The 25,789-nt window shown below is 40.3% G+C and overlaps 1 protein-coding gene across 1 annotated transcript in view; it reads left to right on the top strand.

The window, feature by feature from the left end:
• The first annotated feature begins 1,348 nt into the window (after positions 1 to 1,348).
• The window catches only part of NTF3 (neurotrophin 3), a 53,250-nt gene continuing 28,809 nt past the window's right edge, over positions 1,349 to 25,789 (top strand). The window contains exon 1 of the mRNA XM_008942538.1: positions 1,349 to 1,469. Coding sequence (XP_008940786.1) covers positions 1,452 to 1,469 — 18 coding nt within the window. The 5' untranslated portion in view covers positions 1,349 to 1,451. The remainder of the gene's footprint in view (positions 1,470 to 25,789) is intronic.

The following is a 25,789-nucleotide window of genomic DNA, read 5'->3' as shown; positions in this document are numbered from 1 at the left end:
CCACAACAAGCAACATTAACTGTATTTCAATCCACAGTGGAAAATATTCCAATAAAACTGTGACAACTATCTAGGTAGATGAAAATGTCTTAAAGAAGATGGCACTATGCTTTGACAGCACGAGAGGGCTACTCATACTTGCACGGGGAAGAGAAAGAGGAAACATTCCTTGGTTAAATAACAAAAGAAAATTTATGACCAAGTAAAGGAAGTATTCCTTAAGGAAACAATCTCGGGACTCTTAAGATTTGAAGTGTTGTATCGTATCTTACATGACCAAGTTCTTAGAGTTATGACTTGCTTAATTATGCTTGAATCAAATAGAAAAGAAAGATGACTTAAGCCTGTAAATTTAGAGGGAGACTTAGAGGCATGCAGCTAAATTTATCAGCCATCTCTGTGAGCGATCACTCTAAATAAAAAGTTTGGAAACCAGTCGCTGCTGGTTGCTGATGAACTTTCCATGTTTTTGGCAATCACCATCCTTTACTTAATGGACTAATCTGCAAATCAAAACAGGAGGAATATCTGGACAGAAATCCATTCTAAGGTCTGTTTTTAATGGTGGCTATTTCTCGCGACACTTATTTCTGTGTCATGGGGGGCGACTGGGTTGACAGATATGTTAACTGAAGAAATGAATTTGTCTAAAATTTGGAAGTAATATATTTTTAAAAAATAAAAAAGAGAGAGCGAGCGAGCAGAGGTTTATGGCATTTTAGTTCTCTGTCTCAATTTCACCTGTTTTACATGTCCTGTAATGACTTCTGAATATGGGTAAGAATAGCAACACATGCTGGCAGTTTGACTAAAGGGGGTGTGTGTGCATGTGTGTGAGTGTGCATGTGGGAGACAGAGTGTGGGGGAAAGAGGGGGGAGCTGGGCGGGGTTTTTTTTAACACAGAGACATTCCTGCAATAAAATACTTGTCTTCTGAGAATCACAGTCCGGAAGAGATGGTTATGATTTAACAAAAGAATTCTCCAAAATGTTCCCTGGTGCTAATACTGTTCTTAATAATACGAAAAGATTTTGCCAGGAAGAAGAATAAAACCATCAATTGAATTAAAAAAAAAAAGAAAAAAAAAGGCAGATGATAGGGCTTTTTATAGCACACAGGGGAAAAAGTGACCTTTATGATGGTTTTGTCATTTCCAAAAAAATGCTTCATTCTCTGAAATTCCCCAACCAGGCAAGGTTATTATAAATGGTAGGTAGGAAAAGCAGAGCGTGGCAATAAAGGGGTTAATCTGCAGAGCACAGAGCCATCTGGCTGAGCTGGTTTGTTATAATCGAGCAGATTATGTTCACGGGACTCAGAGTTTAAGGCTCCTCTCCCATAGAGCAACTCTGCACAACCCAAGCAGACCAACTTTGGGACTTTGAATGAACATATTTACATCCACCTTTCTCTTCATGTCGACTTTTCTGGAAACATTCACACGGATGCCATGGTTACTCCTACCACGGTAAGGGAAATTTGACGTTTTCTAATAGGGTCCTAAGAGGGCGGGGAGGGGAGGGGGGGGAGAGGGGTCCTTTAAAGAAGTATAATGGGGAGGGGGGGGTCTTGTAAGCAGTAGATCTCTCCCAAATGTTGCCTTTCCTATTGTGCCTCCTCCTTCCCCCACCCCTACTTGCCCTATAGCTTGCTTTAGTCCTGAGGTTTCTCTCTCCTCCTGCTCAGCATGCTGTTGTTCAGGCTCCTGGCAAGAAAACACCAAAGGAGAAATATGAGGTGCTAAAGGAATCTGATTTAAGCGGCAAAAGCAAAGGAGACTCTTGGTTTTAAGAGAGAAACCAGCAACTTCACATATAACAAAAGGGGTTGCAAATCTTGAGCGTGGATTGCAAGCACCAGCATACGTAGCATGCTTGCCCTCAGGGAAAGTTAGAGCCCATGACAAGCGAAGTCAAAATTCCTAATTTCTAGACCTCGCCTGTCTCAGGTAACTAATTTCACTGGAGCTTTCTTTTGTTTTTGGTGCCAGACACTGGAAACTCTATTCGTGACCTTTGCATCCATCCCTATTCCCCTCAAACCCAAACATTAAATTCTCCGTAAGGAACTGGAGATCAAAGGATTCCCTGCACATCTGTGTCTAGGTGAAAAAGATACACTCACTCAGTGCTAGGATGGCAGGAAAACTATTCTTACGCTGCAGTTTCCAGCGTTTGGTAAGTGCCTTCTAGGAATGCAGCACATAACTAATCAACACAGACGCACATAGAGAGCAAAATAGAAAGCTGTTTCTCATCTAAACAGCTGAAATGCAGCTTAAAGCGTCAGTTACTGGCGAGTCCTTATGGAGACACTGAAGTGCTATTAGCCAAGAGGGGAAAAAGTCCTTGAATGGTTTAGATACTTTTCTGATCAGTTCTTAATCCTTCATTAAAATAAACGGGAAAGCTCTGGTTTGGTCCTATCTCTTGAACTATAAATATGCAGGATCCGGAGAGATGGATATTTTGGACTGAATAGGGTTGCTATGTGCACATTCTCTGGTGCCTATATTGCAAAACCAGTTATTTAGAGATGACTCTGTGTGTGTGAGGGGGGTTGCTTCCCCTCCTCCTTTTTAAATAGACAGAGATGTGTGCTATATGGTCCAGTCGATTGTTAGGAGCTACAGCCTTTCAGAAAGCACTCCTTGCTCTTAGGCTTATGTGACTTCTTGCATGAGAAGTGCAAATGGTATGTAAAGTTTGCCTTCACATTGTGCCTTCAGGAAAATACCCTAGACAAATAGGAGAGACATTCTCAAGCACAGAAATACTTGATCTCTGGAAGCCTGTAAGTGGACAAGTGGTGCAAAGAAACACCTATAAATAAGATGCAAGAAGAAGAGGGAAAAAAAACCCCAAAACAACAAAACAAACCACTTCATTTTGTGACAAGTAGACAAAAGCAGTAAAGAATGGAAGAGAGTTCCACATGGTTTCAAGCTGCTAGCAGAAAAAAGGCTGGTCTTAGACACACATCAGTAGCAGGAGCTCTGTGTGTGAGCATGGCTAGAAGATGAAAACTAGACATGATTGCAGGTGGTGGACCCAATATGGGGAGAAAAGGATGTATCAACAGAGCCAGGAGGGGAGTGTATTGCATAAGAGAGTGTTCTGTGTTGAGGTATACCATACGTGTAGGTTTAGGATTATTTTTTTTTCCCAGGGAAAGAATACCTAAATGATACATAGATATAAGGAGTTTGGAGCATGTTATCTACTCAAAATAAACTGCTATGGATTAAGCGTTGCTCACTGAGGTAGTAAGGGCAGGCGAGCCATACAAGGGTGGTCAATTTAAAAGGTAGGTGGAAAAGTTTAGGAGCTCAGAAGAGGAAGTAACACTTGAGAGGGATGAGCAAAGGTGCAGACTTGAAGCTGGGTGAGGATATGAAAGGGCCATACAAAGATGCCAGGGTCTGAAAGGAGGAGGTAGGGTATGGAGTGAGAGGGGCGGGAGGAAGGTGAAAGCACAGGGCACAAAGGATGTTTGGGGGAGGAAGAAAAATGTGAACTATTGTCTATTTGGAGAAAGGTATGGAAAATAATCGGCTTCATGATGCTTGGGGAGGTGTGTCTACAGGAGATATCTTTAATTCTGTCAAGAAATAGATACGAGGATGTATTTGTGAGGAAGGTGTTAGAGAGTGAAAGAGAAGGCTTGCATGGTAATGGAAATACACGACAAGAAGAGGAATGCAGAGGAAAAATGAGCTGTATGGAGATAGGTTGTGGGAAAACGGTATAGGGACCTGTAAAGGTATGTGAGGTGGTAGTTTAGAGATATTTCAGAGGAGGTTGGAAGCCTGCTGGAGTGTGCTGCCTTGCTGCAAAGGAGAAGCAGAACTAGGGAAACGCCATGTGAAGGTGCTGCAAGGAAGTGCAAGATACTGAGTATCATAGGGGCAGGGTGAACTGTCACAAGAATATAAAGATGTGGCAGGTCTTGAGAAGCATGAGCATGGGGAAAGAATCAGGAATATAGGAGATTAAATCAGAGGGGTTTTTTTTAAAGATGCCTAGGGAAAGTTGCTTTAGAGGAGGTATAGGGCAAATAAAGCACAAGGTGAGAGGAAATTTGTTTTTGTATTGGTAGGCAAAAAGAGAAAGCAGAGCTAAGGTGCAGGAGTGGCTTGGCTACCAGAAACAGAGAATGGCTCTTTACTGAGTAGTTGGGATAACACAGGGGAAGAACAGGCAATATGTTACAGTGGAAACAGTTGAGGAAAATACTAGAAAGTAAGGAATAATGTGAAGTGTGTGGGAGGAGAACACATACATAAACAAAAAGAAGTGATGTTCTGTTAAGAGAGACATAACAAATGTGCTTCCATCTCTGTGTAGGTACTGGCTAAGTAAAGCAACAAGAGGGAATGGAATGAATGTGATAGCAGAGAAAAGACTAAAGAGATAAAGGGGTGGGAGGAGAAGGAATGGGAGGGATAACTACCTGGAGGACTGTATAAGTCCCATGGCTGTACCAAGGTCAAAAGTAACGTATGAAGTGTATGGGGGGTGTGAATGGAGTTAGAAGCTGAAGGGCATGATGTGGAAGTGAATGGGGATGACAGTTCATGTTACACAGGGTGAGAAGCTCAGCGAAGGCTGACACACAAAGCTGTGTAAGTGAGGAAGGTACCTGCCAGGTTGTGCCTGCTGGTGAGGGCTGTGGAAAGGAAGGTGAAAGGAGGGAAAAGTTGTGTCTGATAAGGAGAGATTTGTGCGCGCAGCATGCTCTGGGTAAATGGAGGAAATACAGGTAAGGATTGCAGACCTGGGTGTGGGGCTGGGAGAAGGAAAACAGTTTATGGGGGAGGGAAGAGCGATGAGGAGTCAGAAGTTTACGCTGGCTCAAGCCATCTGTAGTTCTCTGCCTCTTAGTTTCAGGAAGGCTGTTTAAGTGTGCAAGGGGCATGAATAGCAGCCTGAGAGCAGGTTGGGAGTTAAGTGCAAGGAGAGAGCAGCCGGGAGGCAGAGGTAAATGCATATAGTCAGTGTCGATAGGTGCAGGGATGGAGATGCTGGTTTTGTGTGCACGTCAGGGACAGATGTGTTCAGTGCTGTGTTCATGTGACAGGCAGAGTCATAGAGGGAGGCACGCGATGAGAGTGAGTCAACCAGTCTGCAGGAAGGAGCTGAGATCCTTGAGGGGCACATCAGAGTCCTGGGTGGCTGTAAGGGATGTGTGTTTGTGTGGAAGTCACCCACATGCACCCGGGAAGGCGTGCTGGTGTGTAAGGCGGCTGTCAGAGCCCAGCTAGGGAATCACGTGTCCACTGCGTTTGTGGTACAACTCTCTGTGTCAAAATAAGTTATGTAAGACACACCACAGAGGTGAGTTTCGTGAGTGCTGAGAAGCAATGTTTACACTGAGAAGGAGGGTAGGCAAAGATGACTAACTGAGAAAATGGTTTGGTGCGTGGGTAGCTGTAGGACCCAACGTGCACTGGATGTGCTTGCTTTCTGCATGACGTGGCACAGCAGGCAGACTCTGCTGTAGAGATTTTCAGGCTTTTTCTAAAGAACTGCTGAATAATCCTGAGAAAATCCCAGAATGTCTAGCTAAAATATTTGCGTCAGCTTCATTTGCAGGCATATCAATGCACCTTATTTTCGTGCCTTAGATCTTCAGTATGCTATGCTGGCAGGAAATGGCAGAGACATTTCTCTAGGACCAGTTAATAGGACTGCTAGGTAGTCAACAGGGTTGTTGGATGAACAAGCATTGGGTTGAAATAAATACAGGGAGTACAGATGTCAGTCAAAGGAAACAAGAAAGTACTAGCTTTCTCCATGGCTTGAAGAAGTACTAAAGAAATGTGCAGCTGGTTGAAGATAGAACCTTTAGGATAAAACTTGGGTGTAAGAGAGAAACACTAAGAGCATATTTCCCTTCAAACCCATCGCATATATTGACATCTGTTCTTCAATTCTGTTCTCCAAACATCTTCAAATTGTCCAGTTTGCCTAGGGCTTTGTTGTCCTCTTAAGTACTGTCCTACACTGGGTAGGAAAGTGCTCATTTCCATCCATAGCTGATCAGAAGATTGTGAGTAATCCTGAAAAACTTGCAGTGGGAGAAGAGAGTTTGATCACACCAGACAACTAGTCTTGAAGGCTGAAACCTCTGGGCCCATCCATAGCTGATCAGAAGATTGTGAGCAATCCTGAAAAACAGTCAGTGGGAGAAGAGAGTTCGATCACACCAGACAACTAGGTTTGAAGGCTGAAACCTCTGGGCTCAGACCTTCTGTAGCATCAGTCACATGGAAGTTCATTGATCCCTTTCTGGTTTATTCCAGGGATCAATTCTTGCCCCGCCCTCCCCCCAAAAAAAACAAACCCCAAACCAAACCAACTTAGCTAATGGGCAGTTAGTGCTTGTGCAGCTATGGGCTGTGTTTGGAAACTGTTGTCCTGCTTTATGTGCTGATTTCCCACTGCAGAGTCCAGTTCAGGCTCCTCAGTTGGGCATTTTTTCCTGGCAGTGCTTGAAGCTGGTTGAAGTTAGCAGAAAGCCCCCTTCTTCTCTGGTGGTGGTGGCCTTCCCAGCATGGAGGACTGTGGGGGGTGAGGACAGTGAAGCCGTTGTCCATGAGGGGGAGATGCGTGATCACAGCCAGCAGTCCCAGCTGACACCACAGACCAAAGCCTGCTCAGCCCAGTGCCACCAGCTCGGCCCAGGATAATGCCCCGGCCTCTCACTGCTCCACTTCCTCCCCACCTAACCAGTGAGAAAATAAAAAGCAAACTATGGCATCAATCTGACAGCTGCTCAGGGGAAAAAAACGAAAGGAAAGATGGGGACAGTTAATGCTGGATTGTTGCAGGAAAGGGATCAAAGCATGAGTGACCCAGCGATGTTTGAGTGTGAAGGACATAGGGTGTTTGTGCCCGCCTGGACTCCTTTATAGCCATGACACAGAGAAATGTGTTTTCAAGGGCTGGAACATCTGGGTGTCCTGCAGATCCATGCTGCTGCCTGTGTGTGTCTCCTCGTGGCGACCGGGAGCGGGCAGTGGGAAGGAGCGGTGTGTGGGTAGGGATGACAGAGGTGGATGGCAGCTGTTTGTGTGTGGGAGACAGCCATCCCTGTTTGTACATCTGTCAGTGGGGCATGTGGGGATAAGTTCCTTTCTGAGAGGACAGATGGGATGTGCGTGTGAAGGGAGAAGTGCTAAGGGTGGATGTGGAGTAGTTTCAAGGTTGTGAAATGAATGCTAAGGGAATATACAGAGCTGTGTTCCTGATTGTATCATGAGGCTTAAGTCCACAGGGGAAGGGAACTCCTCTGCAGAAAGCCTCAAGGAAGATTATACTTCCCAAGGAATTAAAATCAAAACCCATGCAAGCACCCAGTTCAATATAAGACTCTCATTCCCTCCTTCACATGATATGGTACAAGCTTCTGGCTGTGTGAGCAAGATTAGCAAGGTGGTCCTTTCCTGCAGAGCAGCAAGCATTTAAAAAGTTCAGAACAAGCTCATATATTCCTCCCTTCCTTATCTTCCTCTGTGCATCTCTCCTGTCCACCTCTTCATACACATGCAACAGGATCTGTCCCAACTTTTCCCTATTTTCCCCAATTTAATATAAGTCAGTATTTGAAATTTTCCTCTGCAGAAATGTGAGATAAAGATATGGGTGAACGAGGACACTGGTGTGCTGGGGAGGGTTGTGTGTCTGTACATGTTGGAACAAAGTTTATTGGTAGTCATCTGGAGCTCAGAGAAGTAATGAACTGGTTGTGTTTCAATGCCCATGGAAAGGATAGCAGGTAATTCCACATTTCCATCAGGCAGTGCTGGGAAACTCGCGTGCATGACTCACTGTCACTCTGCCTGTACTTTAGAGGGAGTCACTACCTGCCCAGCCATGTAAATGTACAAATTTAATAGAACAAGCTCCATTTGTGTTATCTCTTAATTACAAATCCGTACCAGAGGCAATGAAAACATTCTTGGAGGATTGTTTGCACTCTACAGGGTAAGATTTGCAGCACTCTTCCAACATTTCCTGTGCTTCAGCTGCACGTGTTGCACATAATGGAACCACAGCAATAAATGTGCTTCTTCTCAGTTGCTCTTTCACACCTTCCAGCAATAAAGTCCTTTATTTTGGGTTTGACCTTCCTATAGATTTTACATGTTTTAGCTTATGTTAGCTGAGTTAGCATGTGAGAAAGTGTTAATCTAGTTAATTCAGAAATACATATTTGTAGGCTACATGCTACAAAACCTCACCCACATTTGCCAGAAGTCTAAATTAATTTTGTCAATTAATGGAGTTACAGAAGGAAGAAGTGTGTTGTGCTCTACAGGAACACTTAAAGGCTCAACTACACTCAGAAGTGAGTTGAGGTTGTGAGTGTGAAATTTAAATCCAACAGCTGCTTCTGAATAGCTCTGTGGTTAGACAAGTTCTAAGGCAGCATCCTCTCCTGTGGCTTCTGCCTCAAGCAAGGAGGTGGACAAGCACACTCACAAGACGAAAGCAGCTTTTGTCCCCTTGAGAGACTGGATTTAGACAGTATTTGGTTTCTGATCCAAACCAAGATCAGATGTTCTGGTTTTTAGCTATCAAATACAGACCTCATAAATCTGACGGAGGCATTTAACCGGTTTTCCCAGGGTGCTGTATTTGAGGCAAACTTGCGGTAGTACTAGATGTTCTGTTTTCAGAAATACTAAATGATAATGATGAAGCCAATGACTTAAGGGAATAAAATAGATAATGAGTAAAAAAATAGTCAGCTGAGTAAAAAAAAAAAAAATTAAATTCCTTAGATGCAAAGGCTACAGTGTAAATATTTAAGAAATGCCTTGGAAGAATATGGAAAAACTTCTTTATGTCCTCTCTCTACCACTGCCTACACTTTCCTAGCCACTCTTAGAATTGTAAGTGGTATCCACAAAACCAAACTGCAAGGTAACAGCAAAAATAAAGTCCAGTGACACCATCTTAGAAAACAGGAAACTTTATCCTGCTCTGAACTACGTAACAAAACAATGGTCATTAAGAAGGACATGTCATTTCATGTGGTGAGGGTCTTTCCTGGATTTATACATTCAGAAGTTAAAAAAGATTAACTCAGTCAATTGTTTCCAACACCTGAGATAAGTACAAAACTGTTTCCTCCACTCATTTCTCAAACAGTTTGCACAGTCATATTTTATGTGACTGACTTGCCAAATGGATGATGCAAATAACTCCATAAAAATGTGTTCCTGAAAGGATAGATTTTCTTTTCTGTTTATTGATATTTGCATGTTCTCCCACTCAGAACCCCCAATATCTATACCAGCTTTCCTTCCTTGTTAATATTTACTAAATATTAATATATAACTGTCCTTTGTTTTATCCTATTCTTTATCTGAGAGAGTACATATGATATTTGTTTTCTTTAAGCTTTTTTTTTTTTAGTTTTCTGACTTTCGTCAATTTCATCTCCATCTTTGTGCCACTAGAACATCCAGGAATAAAGGTGGTGTTCCAAAAACAGGAGATCTCTTTCATCTCTTTGCCTCCTGCAATTATGGTGACTTTTTGCACTCTCTACTTCTCTCTTCTCTTTCTCTCTTCTACTGTAAAAGAACTTCTATGTAATAAACGCAGCACTAATTTATTGTTTAAATCATGGCTACCTAATTTTCAGCATTATGCCTTCCCAACTTCCTCCCTGACATTTAATAATGTTGCTTTGAATTGATTTTCCATAGACCTATTATCTTAGGTTTTCCATTCCTAGTCTCTTATTTTCTACCCATTTTTCTAACCACTCTCTGTCCTTCTATACAACAATACTTTTTTTCTCTCCTTTTCATCCTTTCTATCCATATGCAGCCCACTCCTTCTCCAGTGTTCTATATTTTTTTTGCAGTTTTACTCATTAATGCTTTCAGGATGCTTAGTGACATAAGTGCAAACAGTGGTAGGTCACCAGACACACTCCCAACCTCGATAGTCCTCATTTACCAGAATCCTGTTTTATGGCTTACATCCAGTTCTCAGACCAGGTTTGTTTTGCAGAGTAGGTGGGAGACATAAGCTGAATGGACGTATGTGTGGGGCTGATGCATGCAAGGGTGTGTGCAAATGGAAGAGGAGGCATCAATATGTGACTGTGCTGCAAGAACACTGCATCCTATTTCTTTGTCCTCCTGGTTTTGGCCTTCCTAGCACTGTCCTTGTCTTCCCTTTAGGCTATGTTAGGCTGCCATATAATCGGTCTTTTTTTTCACATTGACCAACTCATTGCCCCTCTTGGAATTTTACTACAAACTTGTGCCTGCCTTTCTGTCAGGGAGTCAGGCCTCTTGTCATCTCATTGGAGTGCTGAGTAACTCCTTCTCCATCTCAGATTCACTTCTCACACAGGCAGCATCTGCTGACAGGCCAGGCTCCCTAATGGTTCTCATACCTCATCCTTTCTGGCTACCATGAACCCCACCTACTTGCCCTCTACTTTCTGTTCTCTCTTAAACACAGATTTATTTCTTTTGTAACACAGGATGAGCAGCTGACTTAGACTGGAAGAAGTAAGATCCCTCAAAACTTTGGGCAAAATAAACTCATTTTAAAAAAAAAAAGAAAATAATTTTTCATCAGATGAGCAATGCACGTTATTAAAACATCTCCTGTTCACAAGGACTACATGGCAGTTTCTTCAGACACATACAGAGTTGAAGGCAGCTGTAGTTAAGAACTCCTTGACGTTAATACCAACAGGAGCAATCAAATTTTTGAACCTGATAGCCCTTAGGCCCAGAAAGTAGGATTTTCAAAAGCAGTTGACCCTTCTTTTCAGAAGCAAATGGAAATTTTAGCATCAATAGTGACAGAAGTACAATGCATCAAATACCACGAAGACCTGAAAGTCCTATAAACTAGAACTCTTTCAAATATTCTCAGCCTGGTAAATCAATCCTGTGAGATAAAGAAGAGTTGTGGTTTCTGCTCAGGTGTGTGTGGTGGGTACCAACATCTTTTGCAAAAACATCTCAGTTCTGTGTGGCACCTGCACACAAAACATGAAGCAGGTCTTACATGCTTGTGCTTGACACCCTATCGTAGCCTTGCTTTGTTTATTAGTGTAGGTGCAACCTGAAAGTCAGCCCTGGATTGATTGTGTGCTATAGAGTGGCTGGTATAGTCTGTATGCTTCTGTTAGCAGTCCTAATTTACAACTGACTATTTTACAGAGTAAAACTCTTTCTGAGTGAGGGGGCAAACGCATCACCATGCTGGAACACCTTTAGGAAGTATTGCCTTAATATGTCTTTCCTCCTGGATGGGCTCTATATGTACTTAGAGAAAAAAAAACTGAATTGATTTAATGCAACAACTATTAGTTTTGAATTTTTAACTAATTTTGGAACCAATGTGGATAGGGACTTTAATTTTCTGCTGAGAGGTTGCATTTTCTGTATTCACACTGACTTTAGAAGTTTGAAACACTCAAGAAAAATGTTTAGCTTTTTTGTTGGAAGAGTAACAATTACAGGCTGTGAGAAAAGCAGAGCAATCTAAATACCACTACAACATGAAGTGTCGGGGGTTTTTTGATGTTTGTTTGTTTGTTTTAAGCAAAACTAAACAAACCCAAAAGTTTAATGGAATTAAATCTTTCCCTGGGAAGCTTAAGCTGCTTTTCACATTTACTAGGATAGGGAGTGGTCGTCCTTGGAAGAGTTTGCATTTTGGGAAACCAGATACGTTGTTAAAGTCCAGTGAAATATTCTGATTTTACTCACTTTTTCTGTCTTTCCTCTGCAAGGAAATCTTCCTGTTCATTCTGCTTTTTTTTTCTCATATTTCTCACATGCTTCATTCCTCTGAAATAAAAGCTGGTGACTTTTCAGTGTTTGCTGTCCTTTGAACCACCACTAAGCAAATCTGATTGGTTTAGTTTTTCTTTGGTGAGTTCATTTGTTTACCTTAATTTTTCTCTGTGTCTCTGGTTCAGATTGTGCCTTTACTGACTCAGCCTCTGATGACAGGTTTGACATCAGCACCTCTGCTCAACTCAATGCATTTATTTCTGATTTATTTCTAGGAGTCCCTAGCTGAGCAAACATGGAAATCCACCTCATAGCAGGCCAAATTCTGACCTCAGTTACACCCGTGCAACCCTATTAAAATTAGCAAGACTATAACCAAACCTTAAATTTGAGTTTTGGTGTTTGTTTTTTTAAAAACCACGGATGCACATCCAAAGTATTTTAGTATGTTGAATCATAGTCATCAAAGAGGGGAAGAGAATATGCCCATATTAAATCACTAGTATACTTCATTGGAAAAATCGTAGCAAATCTATTTCTTTTCCGGAATTTGCTAGTTCCTCAGAATCAGATCATTCCCCTGTTTGTTCTACTAAATCTCAATTAAGTCCTCCTTTTCAAACTAAGGTTTGAAAACCTGGCAGGCTTCCTCCTTGCTCAAAATCCTGTCTCCTTGTTGATGCATCTGTGGCTAGTAGAGACACCAGCCGTCCACAAGCCAGGAATCTGGTACTGGCTGCAAGGAAAAAAACAGAGAAGCCCATTGACATGGAGCAACCCAGGGCATGGTGCTGTCCCCTCACAGGGGACTCTGGCACCTGCTGAGCTTGGGAGGTCAGGTGGAATTCATCAGAATAGAAAAATTGAAAGCAACAAAATCCATCTTTATAAGGAAATGGAAATAAAGGATATCATTGTTGAAAACAACATAAATATTTTAATAAATTATCTGTTCTTGGAGAACAACTCTTTTTGAAGAGAAAGGCTTAGCACCATGTCCCAAAGATAATTAGGGTATAGCCTGGCAACAAACTGAACAGAGATCCAGGATGTGAGTTTAAACAAATTGGCATGCCTACACAATACACCACCTTGCTCAAGGAGAGTCTCCTGATCCTCTGATGAATTAACAACTTTGCACCAGGACGAGTAGCCTTATTTCTGCTTAGATGGCATTGCAAAGCTCTCCAGAAACAAATTGCCCAAAGACACTCTGTAAATTGGTCACTCTGTAATCTCTGTTAAGACATCCCCATGCGTAAAGAGGCTCAGGTGGAGCAGATGACACAGCACTTCATAAGCCAGCACCCTGGAATCAGAAATCTTCTTGGACCTTTATGGGAATTGTGCCAAATCATTGGCAAGAGAAGGGTATGGACAGCTTCTTGCCATTTAAAATATTCAGATGTGTGCACACAGGGGTACCACAGCCTTCATTCAGCCAGGTTTATAAATGTGATTATTTTAATTTTTATTAATAAATATTCCTAGAGACTTGTTTCTTTTAATTGCTTTCTGAATTTTCTCCAGATTAACTGATAATTTTAATAACACATGGAAATTTATAGACTACCAGAGCATCATACAAAATTATTTCCTTGTTACCTGCCAGATTTCCACTGATGGATTTCACTTTGCTTTTTTCTGTCTTTTCCCATCCATCAGCTACTATCATCCTCCTGATGAGTTTTCTTGAATAGTCGGTTGCTAGTTCTGGAGATAACTATCATAACAGAGGCTTAATTCTGACCCCACTTACATGGAAGAAGCCTAATGGACCTCCAGGGAATAAGCTCATCTAGAGACAGTGAAAATTTAGACCAGAGTCAGGTCCTGAAAACTAAACAGAGAAACTATTGCAAATAAGGAATAGGGAAATGAGAGTCGTTGGTTCTGCACAAAAGGTTTTCTTAATGTAGAAACGGTTTTCTAAATCTGAACTAGCAAAATTTCTTCTGAAATTCTCTTCTGATGTGTCTACTGCTAGATGGCATCAAATGTTACCTAATCACAAGTCTGATACCACTGTTGGTTGTTTGCTTGCTTGCTTGTTGTGTTTACTCTTACTGTAAGTATGTGCTGATGTGTTGACTCTGGCTCTTTCAGTTTTTCCATCTGTGAATTTCATCCAGATGAATTATCTCAGGCAAAACCTGAAAAATGAAACCTGGCGTTTTAAGATTGATCTAAGGTAAATAATTGTAGGTGCCATCACCAGCCTTCCACAGGAATGTGGTCCAGAATAGGACTTGAATCTCAAAGATCCTTCTAAAACCATGACATGTTTTAGTGATTCTATTTTTTCCTTCCTTTTTCTTATTGAGAAGGAACAGATGGGAACAGAAGTAAACTCTGCCATCTGGAAAGTCTGAAAGATTAGTATGAAAAGGGCCAGGTGTCAAGTTTGTTCAGCACCAGTCCATCTTTGCCAATTATCAACATCAAAACCCAGTCTCAATGAGGGCTAAATTGCACTAAAGAGAAATGATTTTGGAAAACCTTTTTTTTTTATTATCTTTTTGTAATCTAATTATCCAGCTATTTTGAAAGTTACACAGTTATGCACAAAGCCAAAATAAATTAATTTGACATTTTACCTCCTATATCACAGGAAATTCTCTGCCTTGTTTTTTCCTGCACTGTGTTTAACAATGCAGTCTGGATTCCAGTTGAAGTCCATTAGCTGTGTCATAATCTTTTAATATTATGCTAATTAGAATTCATTTATAGGTAATCTCAATCCTGTTTTTACAACAATTTGAAATGGTAATATAGTACTCATAAATCTTCTTTAAGCAGGAAATCAAGTCCTAAAATCCAGCACAGCTCTGTTCAGTCTCTGGGCAGTGTCTGATCCACTAACTTTTCTGCTTTAGATATTGGATATGGGAGAGATCTAGATATGTGTATCTGTACACATATATGTATTTATATATGTGCATGTATATATACATGCACTGGCTGTACATAGAATAAGACTGAAAATGTTCTGTCCCTTATCTGAGTATTTGATTTTTTACATTTCAGTTATAAGAATTCACAACGTCTTTGGTTTGAATCTTATGACCAGATAAGCAGATGTTCTTGCTTTAAATTTGTCACTGAAGGACAGTTGAGCAAATAATATACCTTCTGCATGCTAATGGGAGTGGCAATGCAGACCTCCAAAAATGCAAATAACCTGTGTCAATGTTCTCAGTTTTGGGAAAGTGCCACTGTAGTGTGAATTCCATTTCTTAAAGCTTTTTTTAAAATTTATGTTTCAATCTTCCTAGGCTTCGAGGTAAATATACTGCATCTATGTCTCACATTTTCCACTTGTGTGTACCTACTTCTCTTAATTAAAAATTAACAGCCCCAAACAAAAAATCCAGTATCTCTTAAATTTTTGGACAACCTTAGAATGAACCACACTGTAACACTCCTTGATGCTTTTCCATCATTTGCACTTTCATTTTAATTTGGGGACAAAAGGAAAATCTTTAAGTCAGAAAGTTTTAATTTAGATTCAAGATAATGTCCCAGCTAATCTATGTAAAAAACTGTTCAGCCAGTACTTCTTTTCTTCAACCATGCAGAATGCACATACACTGTTTTTTTTTTGGTAAAAACCCTCAGCCCTGTTTTGCCATCTTTTGTAGAACAATTTTGCTTCTTTGTTGCAAAACAATTCTTTTCAAAAGCTGAAGCTGCATAAGCCAATACTTTTTTCCATGCATAATACAATCCTTTATGCTTCTTTTACAAGTTGGCCTTTTGTCAATTTTTCGCTAGTCCTATATGTTGTCCTGTGTCTGCATGTTCCTTATGGGTTGGTGCTGTGGTAACAGTCAGCTGTGGCCTTCTCTTGCTTTCCCTCTAAAACATTTGTTTCTGCTGTGCAACCTGGCAAATTTTCATGGATTGTGTGTTTTGGTCTGGTTTTCCTAAAAGTACATCAGGAATCTAGAATTATTTTTTTTCTTCTCAGTTTGACAGCTTTGTGCCCCACCACCATCTGAGCAAAAAGGGTCCAAAAGCTCCCCTGAAATTGTTTGTTGAATTGAAAAAAATTTCAAATATGCTGCATAAACAAGTTTTGTCCCTCTTTTTTTTTGCAATGATGTTGATACCTTTTAAAATTTCTTTACCACAGTCTAGTAACAGTGTTTCTCTTCTTCTCTTAATGCCATCATATGCAGCAAATCTGGGATCTCTGACCCCAAGACATAAAAGACATAATTATTGTGGCTCATGTTCTTTTTTTCAGTAGCATTCCTTATCTTTGTATGAAGACAAATTCTGGTTTAAGTCTCTTCTTCTTGACTTCAGGAAAGGTTAAGCTCGTTGAGGACCTTTGGCATGTCTATTTTCTTATAATCTTTCTGCTCTTGATACTTTACACAAATTCTTTTTCTCATTTTTCTCCTGTTACGACGCACTGTGCCTTGATGATGGTTAGATAGAACTCAGAAAAGGAATTAAGAGAAACAGCATCATCCCTCTCTCAGAAAGACAGAAATTGAAACTATCTTTTAATGGTTAATATCTTTTTTTTTCAAAATTGTTTAGGGGCACAGAAAAAGAATTATTATGTCAGACTTTTGAACTACATCTCTTGTAATGCGTTACACAAGCATATAGTCATGATTCACAACAGTTTGATCTTAGAGTTGTTAATAAGCCAGCTCCTGGAGGTGTTATCCTTATGGGACTCAGCCCAGGAGGAAGAACCATGTCTGCAAATCACATGGAGTGAAATGTTTACTCTTAGCATTCAAGGTTTAATGGTGAAAATGAGAAAAAATATTGCAAAATAACAAATGGAGAATAGATTCACACAAACCACGTTTTACATGAGCACAGTGAGAAATTTTCAGGCAGTTCCATTTCTGGTATTGTTGACTGCACCTGGCTACCAAGCCTTAACCCTTAGTGCATAGTTCTCAGGTTGTATTAATCCACAGTTTCTTTTGAGAGAAAGAGGCAAAACTACACCACGTCATTGCCACACAGTGTGGTTGTATTGCTGCAAATAGTATCTTTCCCCTACTGTGGAGCAAAGTCAATGAACTCCTCAAAGCCAGACTCATAAACTCATCCCCTATGAATGTCAACTATGCTATTTTCTTTTGTGATGAGGGGCAGAAAATAGTGGAGATGGAATATTCCCCTGTCCTGTTGCCCTTGCACTGAAGAGTGCTGTAGATGATACTGGCATCAGCCATATCATCACTCTGTTATCTCAGCGTACAACACGTGGACACAATCTGGTGGTGAAAACAGCAGTGGTTGGTCTAAACTAGTGTTTCCCTCATTGGCACTGCTAGAATCACTTCCCCTCTCCCGTACCTTAGGGCTCTTTTGTGCTTTTCAAGGAAATCAGCTTCTTTCTGAGAGATTTAGCTGTCTCTGGAATCACTGATGCCATTTCAGTATAAAACGAAAGAACAAAGCCACAGCAAATTTCAACTCTTAAAAGTTGCTTTTAGTTAAAACCAAAGAACCCAAATCAGTTAACAGGAAGGTTATCATAATTTCTTTTTTTTTTCCTTTTTTTTTTTTTATGGAAAAGCTGGAAGATTGCAATGAGATTAATGTCTCATACCAGCAGTAGACCGATGTGACATCATAATTTGTATCAGAAATTCTAAAAGTACAGTTCTAAGAATGAACCTAAAAAATGCCTCTCACAAATCCTTTTTAATTGAATGGGTATTCCCAATTATGGTTCTTTCTCTAACTCATTTATAACTTTATTATTTCTTTGCAGAACCAAATTTTAAAGAGAGTACCTCCTGCTTTTATAAGGGTGATTGAAATCATAGACTTTTGGCAGATGCAGTTTCTACCAGTCCACCCATCTTGCTTTGCTTCTCAGCCATTTCCACAATTAATTTATGTCCCTGGTTTCACATTTCATCTAAGAAGGAAAGCAGGTGAAATTTTTTATGCATGCAGACACTTCCTCATCTAGAAGGGAAAAAGGTTTGCTAGGTTTTCAACTCAGTGTCCCACAACAAGGTACATTAAAGAAGTGCATTTCGCAATTAAGAAAACAAGATACAAAATTGAGACTACATCTCACTGGTAAAACGAAAAAAAAAACACCCTTGCAAAATTATTCTAACCAATTACAGGGAAAGACCTCTCAGGAGCATAAGCTTGATACTTCCAGCTGTCCTGAATGAAATTGTATTTAAATCTGTATTCTGAATACAGGACTTGAGGTTACTCCACACCTTTCAAAACAGAAGACACATCAGATGATGATTTAACTTGGGTTTTTACTTGCCTTTCCACTTCGTAGCTTTTAGCAATTCTGACCCTTGTTATGCTACCTTCTAGATACTATAATTCACACAAATATAGTAGAATGGTTATGCCTTCACTACAGAATTAGAATAATTTGTCCACAATCGAAACTGTGTCAACTTTTCTTCAAACTTATTCTTGGCAACATCTAATTCTTGTTCATCTAAGTTCTTGTGCATAAAAAACAAAACCCAAAATCTTAAAAAAGCTTTATTGCAAAGCCTAAAGTGTTAATTCAAAGCAAGCTATGAATTTGCTAGCATGTTCATGTGTGCATAATCTTATTCTGCTATAAGTGTGTCTGGTTTTGAGTTTAACATAATTTATTTTCCAAGTAACCAAGACAGATTGTTTGTTGGCACTTAGGTGAATGGAGCCTGGTTTCTTACAAAGTTGTCTCCTTCCCTGAGCATCACTCCTTTTCATTCTGCAATACCTCAGTGTCCTCCTGCTTTCCTGCTCTCACCTCCCTGTCCTATAATAGCACCTAGAGAGTGTTTTATCTCTTTTCCATCTTCTCTGACTACTAGCTGGGCAGAAGTTAGCATGTGCTTTAGCTATTTGAGAGTGTGCCTATGCTAATGCACAGTCTGAAAGCTACTGAGTTTGAAACACTTTGCTTTTTGACTGAGGCAGTCACTAACCTGAAAGTCTTTTTCCACCAATTATCACAAAATTTGTAAGAATTTAGTATTTCTGAGATTTTTGCACCTAGTAGATTTCATTAAAATAAACTTAGAAATGTAGAAATTAATGGGAAGGATTAGCAGGCAATGTGATCATGTAAAATTTTTCCTTAAAGTGGCTAAAAAGGCACCGTGGGAGTGCACAGGTTATAAGGTAAAGCAGTATCTGTATTGCTAAAGATTATTCCTGTTCTGTTAACTAAGTTTATTTTGTGATCATATATAATTTTAACAATTATTTAGGAGTAACTGGGCATCAGTCTGAATTGTCTCTGTGTTGGGAAATGCTGGAAAAGCAATCACCTCTTAATTATTTTTTGTTTTCTGATGGTTACTTGCTCCAAAATAGTTCAGAGATGGCTTCAACCTCTAGTTCACAAACAAGGTCAATCTGTTCTGTTTCATTTTATTTATTGTACATCACAGTAATGGAAGGGCTTGTTTACAGCCTAGACCAAGTGCTTCAGTGCTGACAGCCTAGTTAGTGTAGTTGTCTTATTTAGTGCCTCTGTAAACCCAGTGAACTCAAAGGTTTATAGTGGTTTTGGGTATTGCTCTGGGCCCTGGTACTGGAAAAGAAATGTACTTGTCTGACTGCCTGGTCAGTACAGCTGTTCCAGAGGGATCAGCAGTCCCTGGGAGCTCATAATCATGCTATTGGTAAAAACTGGGACCAAAGCTTTCAGGCTCTTTCACTCACAACAAGCAGGAACTTGCACTAACACGCAGCTTTAAGTTGGTAAATTCCTTTTATCTATGATTTTAGAAGGGCGTGCAACTGAAAAATGCAACCCTACTCACTGTGCATGGCTATGCTTTTTTTCCCCAATTGTTTGTATCCCAAAGAAAAAATGTACGACCTGAGAGGCAGCACATTGCACCATACTGTAGTGTGAGAACTTGTCATAGGACTTTACCTGTTAAACGCCAGCTAAGTATCCCATATAGCTCTGTGAGAGTCTTCAAGCCATAGGCTGGAGATACCACTTGATAGACAGTTAGTGTTCACCACAGAAGGAGCCCTGGATCCTTTAAAAACAATTGAATAAGCTTGTTTATGTGTTTTTAAATCCCTAAGTTCTATCAGTAGCAACTCACTGGGATACTTATTTTCCTGTTGAGCTCTTGCATTACAACTATTTTGGGGTGAGAATTTGTCAGGCAGTGGTCTTCCAATGACCTAGTCACACAAATGCATTCACATCCAAAACTGTTTGAAAGAATGTTTTAGGGAAGATTTCATAAGATGTAATTAGTAATGAATTGCTAGAAACTAGGTACTGTATGTTTTAATATGTTTTAATACTCTTCCATTGGCTTTTTATAGTAACACACTGCTAAATCCTAGCATAGCCTTCTGTAATACATTTATTCATTCTTGTTTCTTACAGTCTTTGCAATAGGTTGATTTCTTTTCTTCATATTTTTTTCCATTAATTTAGCATATACTCAGCTGTTGGAGTATAAACCGATTCACTCAGACAAACAGAAAAGTTTTGAGTGATTTCAGTTGGAACAGACTTCGTCTTTCTTGTATCAGTTGCAAAGCTCTCTTTGGCCTCCATCTCTAAATCTCCACAAATGTAATTTTTGTGGACTCATTGATACGACCCTTCATGACTTCTAGGTCTAAAAGTGCCATTTTTTATTGACCTGTGTAGCTTCAGGTTATAGGTGATGAATCTACTTAAAAAAATAAATAAATTTTTTAAATTAACAATTACAATCTGAGAGAATAGAAACATTTTTAAACTAAAAGAGGGTAGATTTAGACTACATATAAAGAAGATTTTTTTTACAATAAGGGTGATGAAATACTGGAACAGGTTGCCCAGAGAGGTGGTAGATGCCCCATCCCTGGAAACATTCAAGGTTGAATTGGATGAGGCTCTCAGCAACCTGACCTGGTTAAAGATGTCCTTGCTTACTGCAGGGAGTCTGGGCTAGATGACCTTTTTAGGACCATTCCAACCGAAAACATTCTATGATTTTTTTTCAACAGAAAAAAATTGCCTATCAAAATTGTTTTGCCAGTGTTCAGTACCCCACTTAGTTTTGAATGCCATTTGAGTAATTTATTCAAACTCACTCATTCTTAAAGGAATTGTGGACTCTGAGCCCAGGCTGGTTATTACAAATGTATGAGAATGAGTATCTGCGTGGGGACCTCTCAAAAGTGGAGTGTCTGTTGGAGGAGATGGGACAAAGCCATGTGAGTGATGCATGTGACAGCACAGCCTGGTATTTCAGCAGTATGTGTACAGCCAAAGTAAGGGTGAGCAGAGCTGTCACTTCAGAGAGGCACCAAAAGGGACACGTGTTAGAGCTGCTGCCCTTCTCCAAAAGGAGGGCCTGGAGACCTCTGGGGATGCAGGAGTCTTTGCTGGCAGCCGTTGGAAAAGGCCCAAAGAAGAGGGAAGGGAGGGTGCAGGGTTGCCAAAACAGGCTCCAAAGTGTCCCGCTGTGACTCTGACCAAGTGTTTACAACAAACTGTCCACAAATGAGCTCCAGCTCAAAAAAGCAGTCACTTAGTGGAGGTTATTTGGCATCCTTGTCCGAATGACAATATGATGGATTGGGGGCAGAGGTGTCACACTTCAACCCAGTTCTCAAAGTCTGAAGCTCACCTCTTACAAAGAGCCAGCAATGGGCACTTCCACCACAATGATGGCTTCTCGTTGTGAGAGCTTAGCCTGAGCCCAGCCTCCTTAGTCCTCTAGCAGAGTGAGTTTCAAACAGAAGGAAGAAGGGAAATTCATCGAGTATATTCCTTTTTCAGACATATTCATTCAGTACTCCACTCCTTACTGTTCTGCATTGATCCAGTGATATCTGGGCCATGTGTGGTGGTGCCAGCAGTTTCCAAATTTGTGCACATACCCATGAAACATGGCTTGTTATGCATAGTTTGGCAGTTGGTGTAGGTAGCCTGCCAAAATGAGACAGGAGCCTTATCAGAAGGAGACAGGAAATTCTCAAGCAAATTTGGGAGTTGACTTTTGAGTTAGGAGTGTTGACAGGCACAGATACCTCTGTCTGGCAATTATCAATTCTTCCTCTTATAGCTGCAGAGTAAATCCAAGTGTTTTCAGATTTTGGCTGGGCAGGAGGTGTGTTCAAGACTTGGCTCTCCAGAGCCACTCTGGTTCTGCAGTTCTGATTCTTACTTTGTCCAAAAGTGCAAAGGTCACATTCCCATGCTCCAGAAATCTCAGAGCAGCATCTGTTGCTCATGAAAGATTTCCATGCAACATGGTAAAAGTTTCAAAGCATATCAGACAAGATTGCAACATTGTCAAGTCAGAATGTAAGTTCAACACTACACAACATTTAATGCAGATCCAAACCACTGCCTAGGAAGTATTAGAGGTGCTGCTTCAAGTCAGTAGGCTGTTTTCCCTGCCAGGTATCTGTGGTTTTTTTTTTTTTTTGTCTTTATCTCATTCGTGCATTACTTGGCTCTGTCAGATAACTAAGAAGTTGTGAGCAGCATTATTAGTGAGGACACTCACATCTTTGTGTTAGCATCTTGTGTGATTGCTTCACCAGACAATGCACTCAGATGTAAGAGTATTCTCGGACACAAGGTGAATGACAGTTTATCTTGAAGGGGAAAACTTACTAGATTTTCTGCTAAATTATTCTGTCCCTATCAGCAGGGACAGTTTGTTATTTCTACAGACTTGGCTCATAAATATTGGATGTCTGCCTAGCTGGGAAATTGCATTTCCATTTTCAACACCTGCTATGTGCTAGACTTCTATGAGAGAACTAGCTAGTTTTTTTGCAAGGCTGGGATGCTTACTTTAGTATTGTTACCCATGACTATTGTTAAAAAGTGGTTAACACTCATCCCAGTCTTACCTTTCCTGCAAGATGACTTCAGCTTGCTATTAATTTTGAAGTATGTTTGGGATTCTTACTTGACTCTTGTTGTTCTTATGATGTAACCACGTAATCCAATCTCATACAGACATAAAGGATTCTGTGCTTTTCCTTATAAGCCCAGGCTGTGATTTTCTTGGCCAATATCTCCCTGCACACCCCGTCTTTCACAGTGTGTTTTTGTGTGGCTGTTTAGCAAGATTTGCATTTCATGGTGCTGTATATATAGTAGCTGCAAGAGAATTTAGCAGATCTACTGAAGTACCATGTAAACTGAGGACTTTTTTTGATAATTGTAATTATACTTCATTTCACACAATTATTCATGGAAGCTCTGAAACCATTGTTATAGATTTTGTTTAGCAGATCTCAATAGCTATTGTAGTAAGATAGACACATTCAGGGCTAAATGTATTCTCTGTCAGGCTGGCCAACCTGGATTTCTGTCCATATACAGCATGAGTAGAGAATCAGTATTATGTCTTGGGCTTCCCTTACACAATGACACATAAATATGTAAATGCTGAACTATTTCCTGCCAGCCTTGCCAGAACACACTGAACTAGAGCATCCCCTTAGTGCTATACACTGTGGACATACCCTTCCCTGATTCCTACTTACCTTTACCCTATGGCTGAGACCTGCATGAGCAACACAGGGGCATTCCTTCACAGTCTCAGTAGCCTCATCTCAGTAAACAGATGCACACAGACATGTATTATATCATTAGGGATTTTTTTTTAGGTTGTGCTGTGTTTTTCTTCCCAGTGAGTTTACAAAGACAATTAATTCAGAAATAGACATTTATGCATAGGTTGAAATAACATATCAGAGCATCTCTGTGCAAGTTGTGTCATTTATTAACCATAAATTTGCAAACACATTCTCTCACATGAAACACATTTCTTTCTCCTCTTGCAGCAGTCCTAGAGCTCTCAAAAAGAAAAAAAAATCCAGTCAAGAAAATCAGACAGGTTCATATATGGACAAGAGATACCATTCTCTTGCTTACAGACTCTTCCTTGCAAATAAATACCTGTTTATCTATCCTGTTCTCAGTGGCCTCCAGTGATGAAAAGTGTACATATTTTCCAAGCAAATTGTTGCTCTGCTGTAGCACATGTAGCTGTTAGAAGGACATCTCCTGCCTGCCTGATCCTGCAGCCAAGGCAGTGCTGATCTTCATGCACTTTCATGTAAGAGGTCCAAAAAACTGTTCTGGCAATTTGATCTCCTCATCAGTGGAAGAAACCTACATGATAAGATATGAAAAATATGAACCATGACTTCTCTCATATAAAATACCTTGTCAATGCTATATATATATATTCAGTTGAACCATAAAATAAGAACATTAGATACAGGCTGCTCGTTGCAATCTCACAGGCATTCCTTTTCATAGGCAGGCAGTGACAAATTCACTTTTCTGAATGTCTTAAGAGCCATTTGGGATACCTGAAACATCTGTGCAAACCTTGTTGTAGTTTATCAAAGACTTATGCCCTTCTGGAGCAGTGTGCCCTACTGGAGGCTGTGCAGAATTCCTTTGGGTATGTCAAATAGAAATAGACACCAGTGGGTGAGCACCTGAGCAAAGCCTTTAGCTCCCTGTGAAGGTTACAAGGCAAACAGTCTTTGCTAAACTGTCTCCTATGTTGAGAGGCTTCTGGAAATAAATCTGCACTGATTATTGTGATTTCTTGGCTCATATCTTACTTTTTTCCTCACTAAACAGTCACTTAGAAACACAGGTATAAGTACAGGCCTTTGTCTGTAGCCAGGTTATATTAGTAAAAGGATGTGGGAGGAAAGATAACACAAGTTTGCTGGACAGGTGATTAATATCTTTTTTCTGCATATTATGATCTCTTATTCTCAATGACAACATTTAACTTCAGCCTCAGGTACACACCTGAGGTTCCTCTGTATTTCTTAGTGCTTTGGTAGTGTAAGTACCAAGAGCACTGTGCAAAGCCTCACCTGTTAAATCTCACATTTACATCATGTAGGCAAGGCTCCTCATCCATATAGTACAACTGTGGAAAATACAGGCACAGAGTTAAAGAAACTTATGAGCACAATGGCAGGAGATTCCTGTTCTTAATGTATTTGTTGCTGCAGCCTTCAAGTATAGGTTTAGCTCACAGTGGGCGACAGAATAGAGATGAAAATGTAATTTCCTGCCTCCCAGACTGAGTGAAATACACCTGGGAATGAACAGGACTAGGGAACACAACTGTCTGGACTCCTCGAAATGGAGGCTAGGTGGCCTGTAAATTTTGCTGTGGCATTTTCCACCGGAGCACATTTATCTGCTGTGTTCATTCCTCTGGACTATGCTAAAGGTTATCACTGTTCTAGCTTTTATACTGGTTTCAAACATTTATGCATTAATCAGCGGAGATACGGCACTAAACTTTTTCCTTGGAACTACTGCATATTTACTGTCTTGCATGACATATGTATATATCATTACTGGATGTTGATAAGAACAAACGAGAAGGAAATATTTAACAGACTCAAACAAGCACTATACTTAGCATATGATTTATAAGCTTAAAATGGAGTCCAAATGCTCGTTGTGAGAGCCTTGTGAGCTGCATATGCAGTATTATGTTCTGCATCATCGCTTAAAAATGAAAAATTAAACAGTACTTCCATTTACGTAGGCTACAATGGAGATCTTCAGTGCTTCATGAATTACTGACATGTGCCTTCGTGCCAAACTAAAAGTAAAACCCCAAAAACCCAAACACCTACAAGAAAACTCGAGTCTCTCCACTTTACAAGACTTCTTGAGTCAGAGACAAACATGTGTGTATGCCATCACAGTGTAGTCCAGCCCAAGACAAGACAAAGCAAAGCACTGCAGAGTACATGAAAGTAAATTAATTCACTGGGAAATTCCTTTGCAAGTCACTCCTAGAAGGTAAGGGAAATTATCTCCATTATCAGCCCTCTCCAAAATAATTACTTAGCAGCATTTCAAAAGTTCAGGTCAAGTAGTCTCAGTAGGAGATGGAACCAATGTAAGCACTTTCTAGTGTCATACTTCCCTCTATGACAGCTAAAAATGAGGGTTTTAACACAGAATAGCAGTGAAGAAGAGGAAAGGGAGCTTTCATATTAAAGGAAAGCAT

Source organism: Merops nubicus, unplaced genomic scaffold (assembly GCF_000691845.1).
Source record: "Merops nubicus isolate BGI_N331 unplaced genomic scaffold, ASM69184v1 scaffold6676, whole genome shotgun sequence".
Lineage (NCBI taxonomy): Eukaryota > Metazoa > Chordata > Aves > Coraciiformes > Meropidae > Merops > Merops nubicus.
Note: the sequence above shows the minus strand (reverse complement) of the source record. Positions and strands in the feature narration are given on the sequence as shown.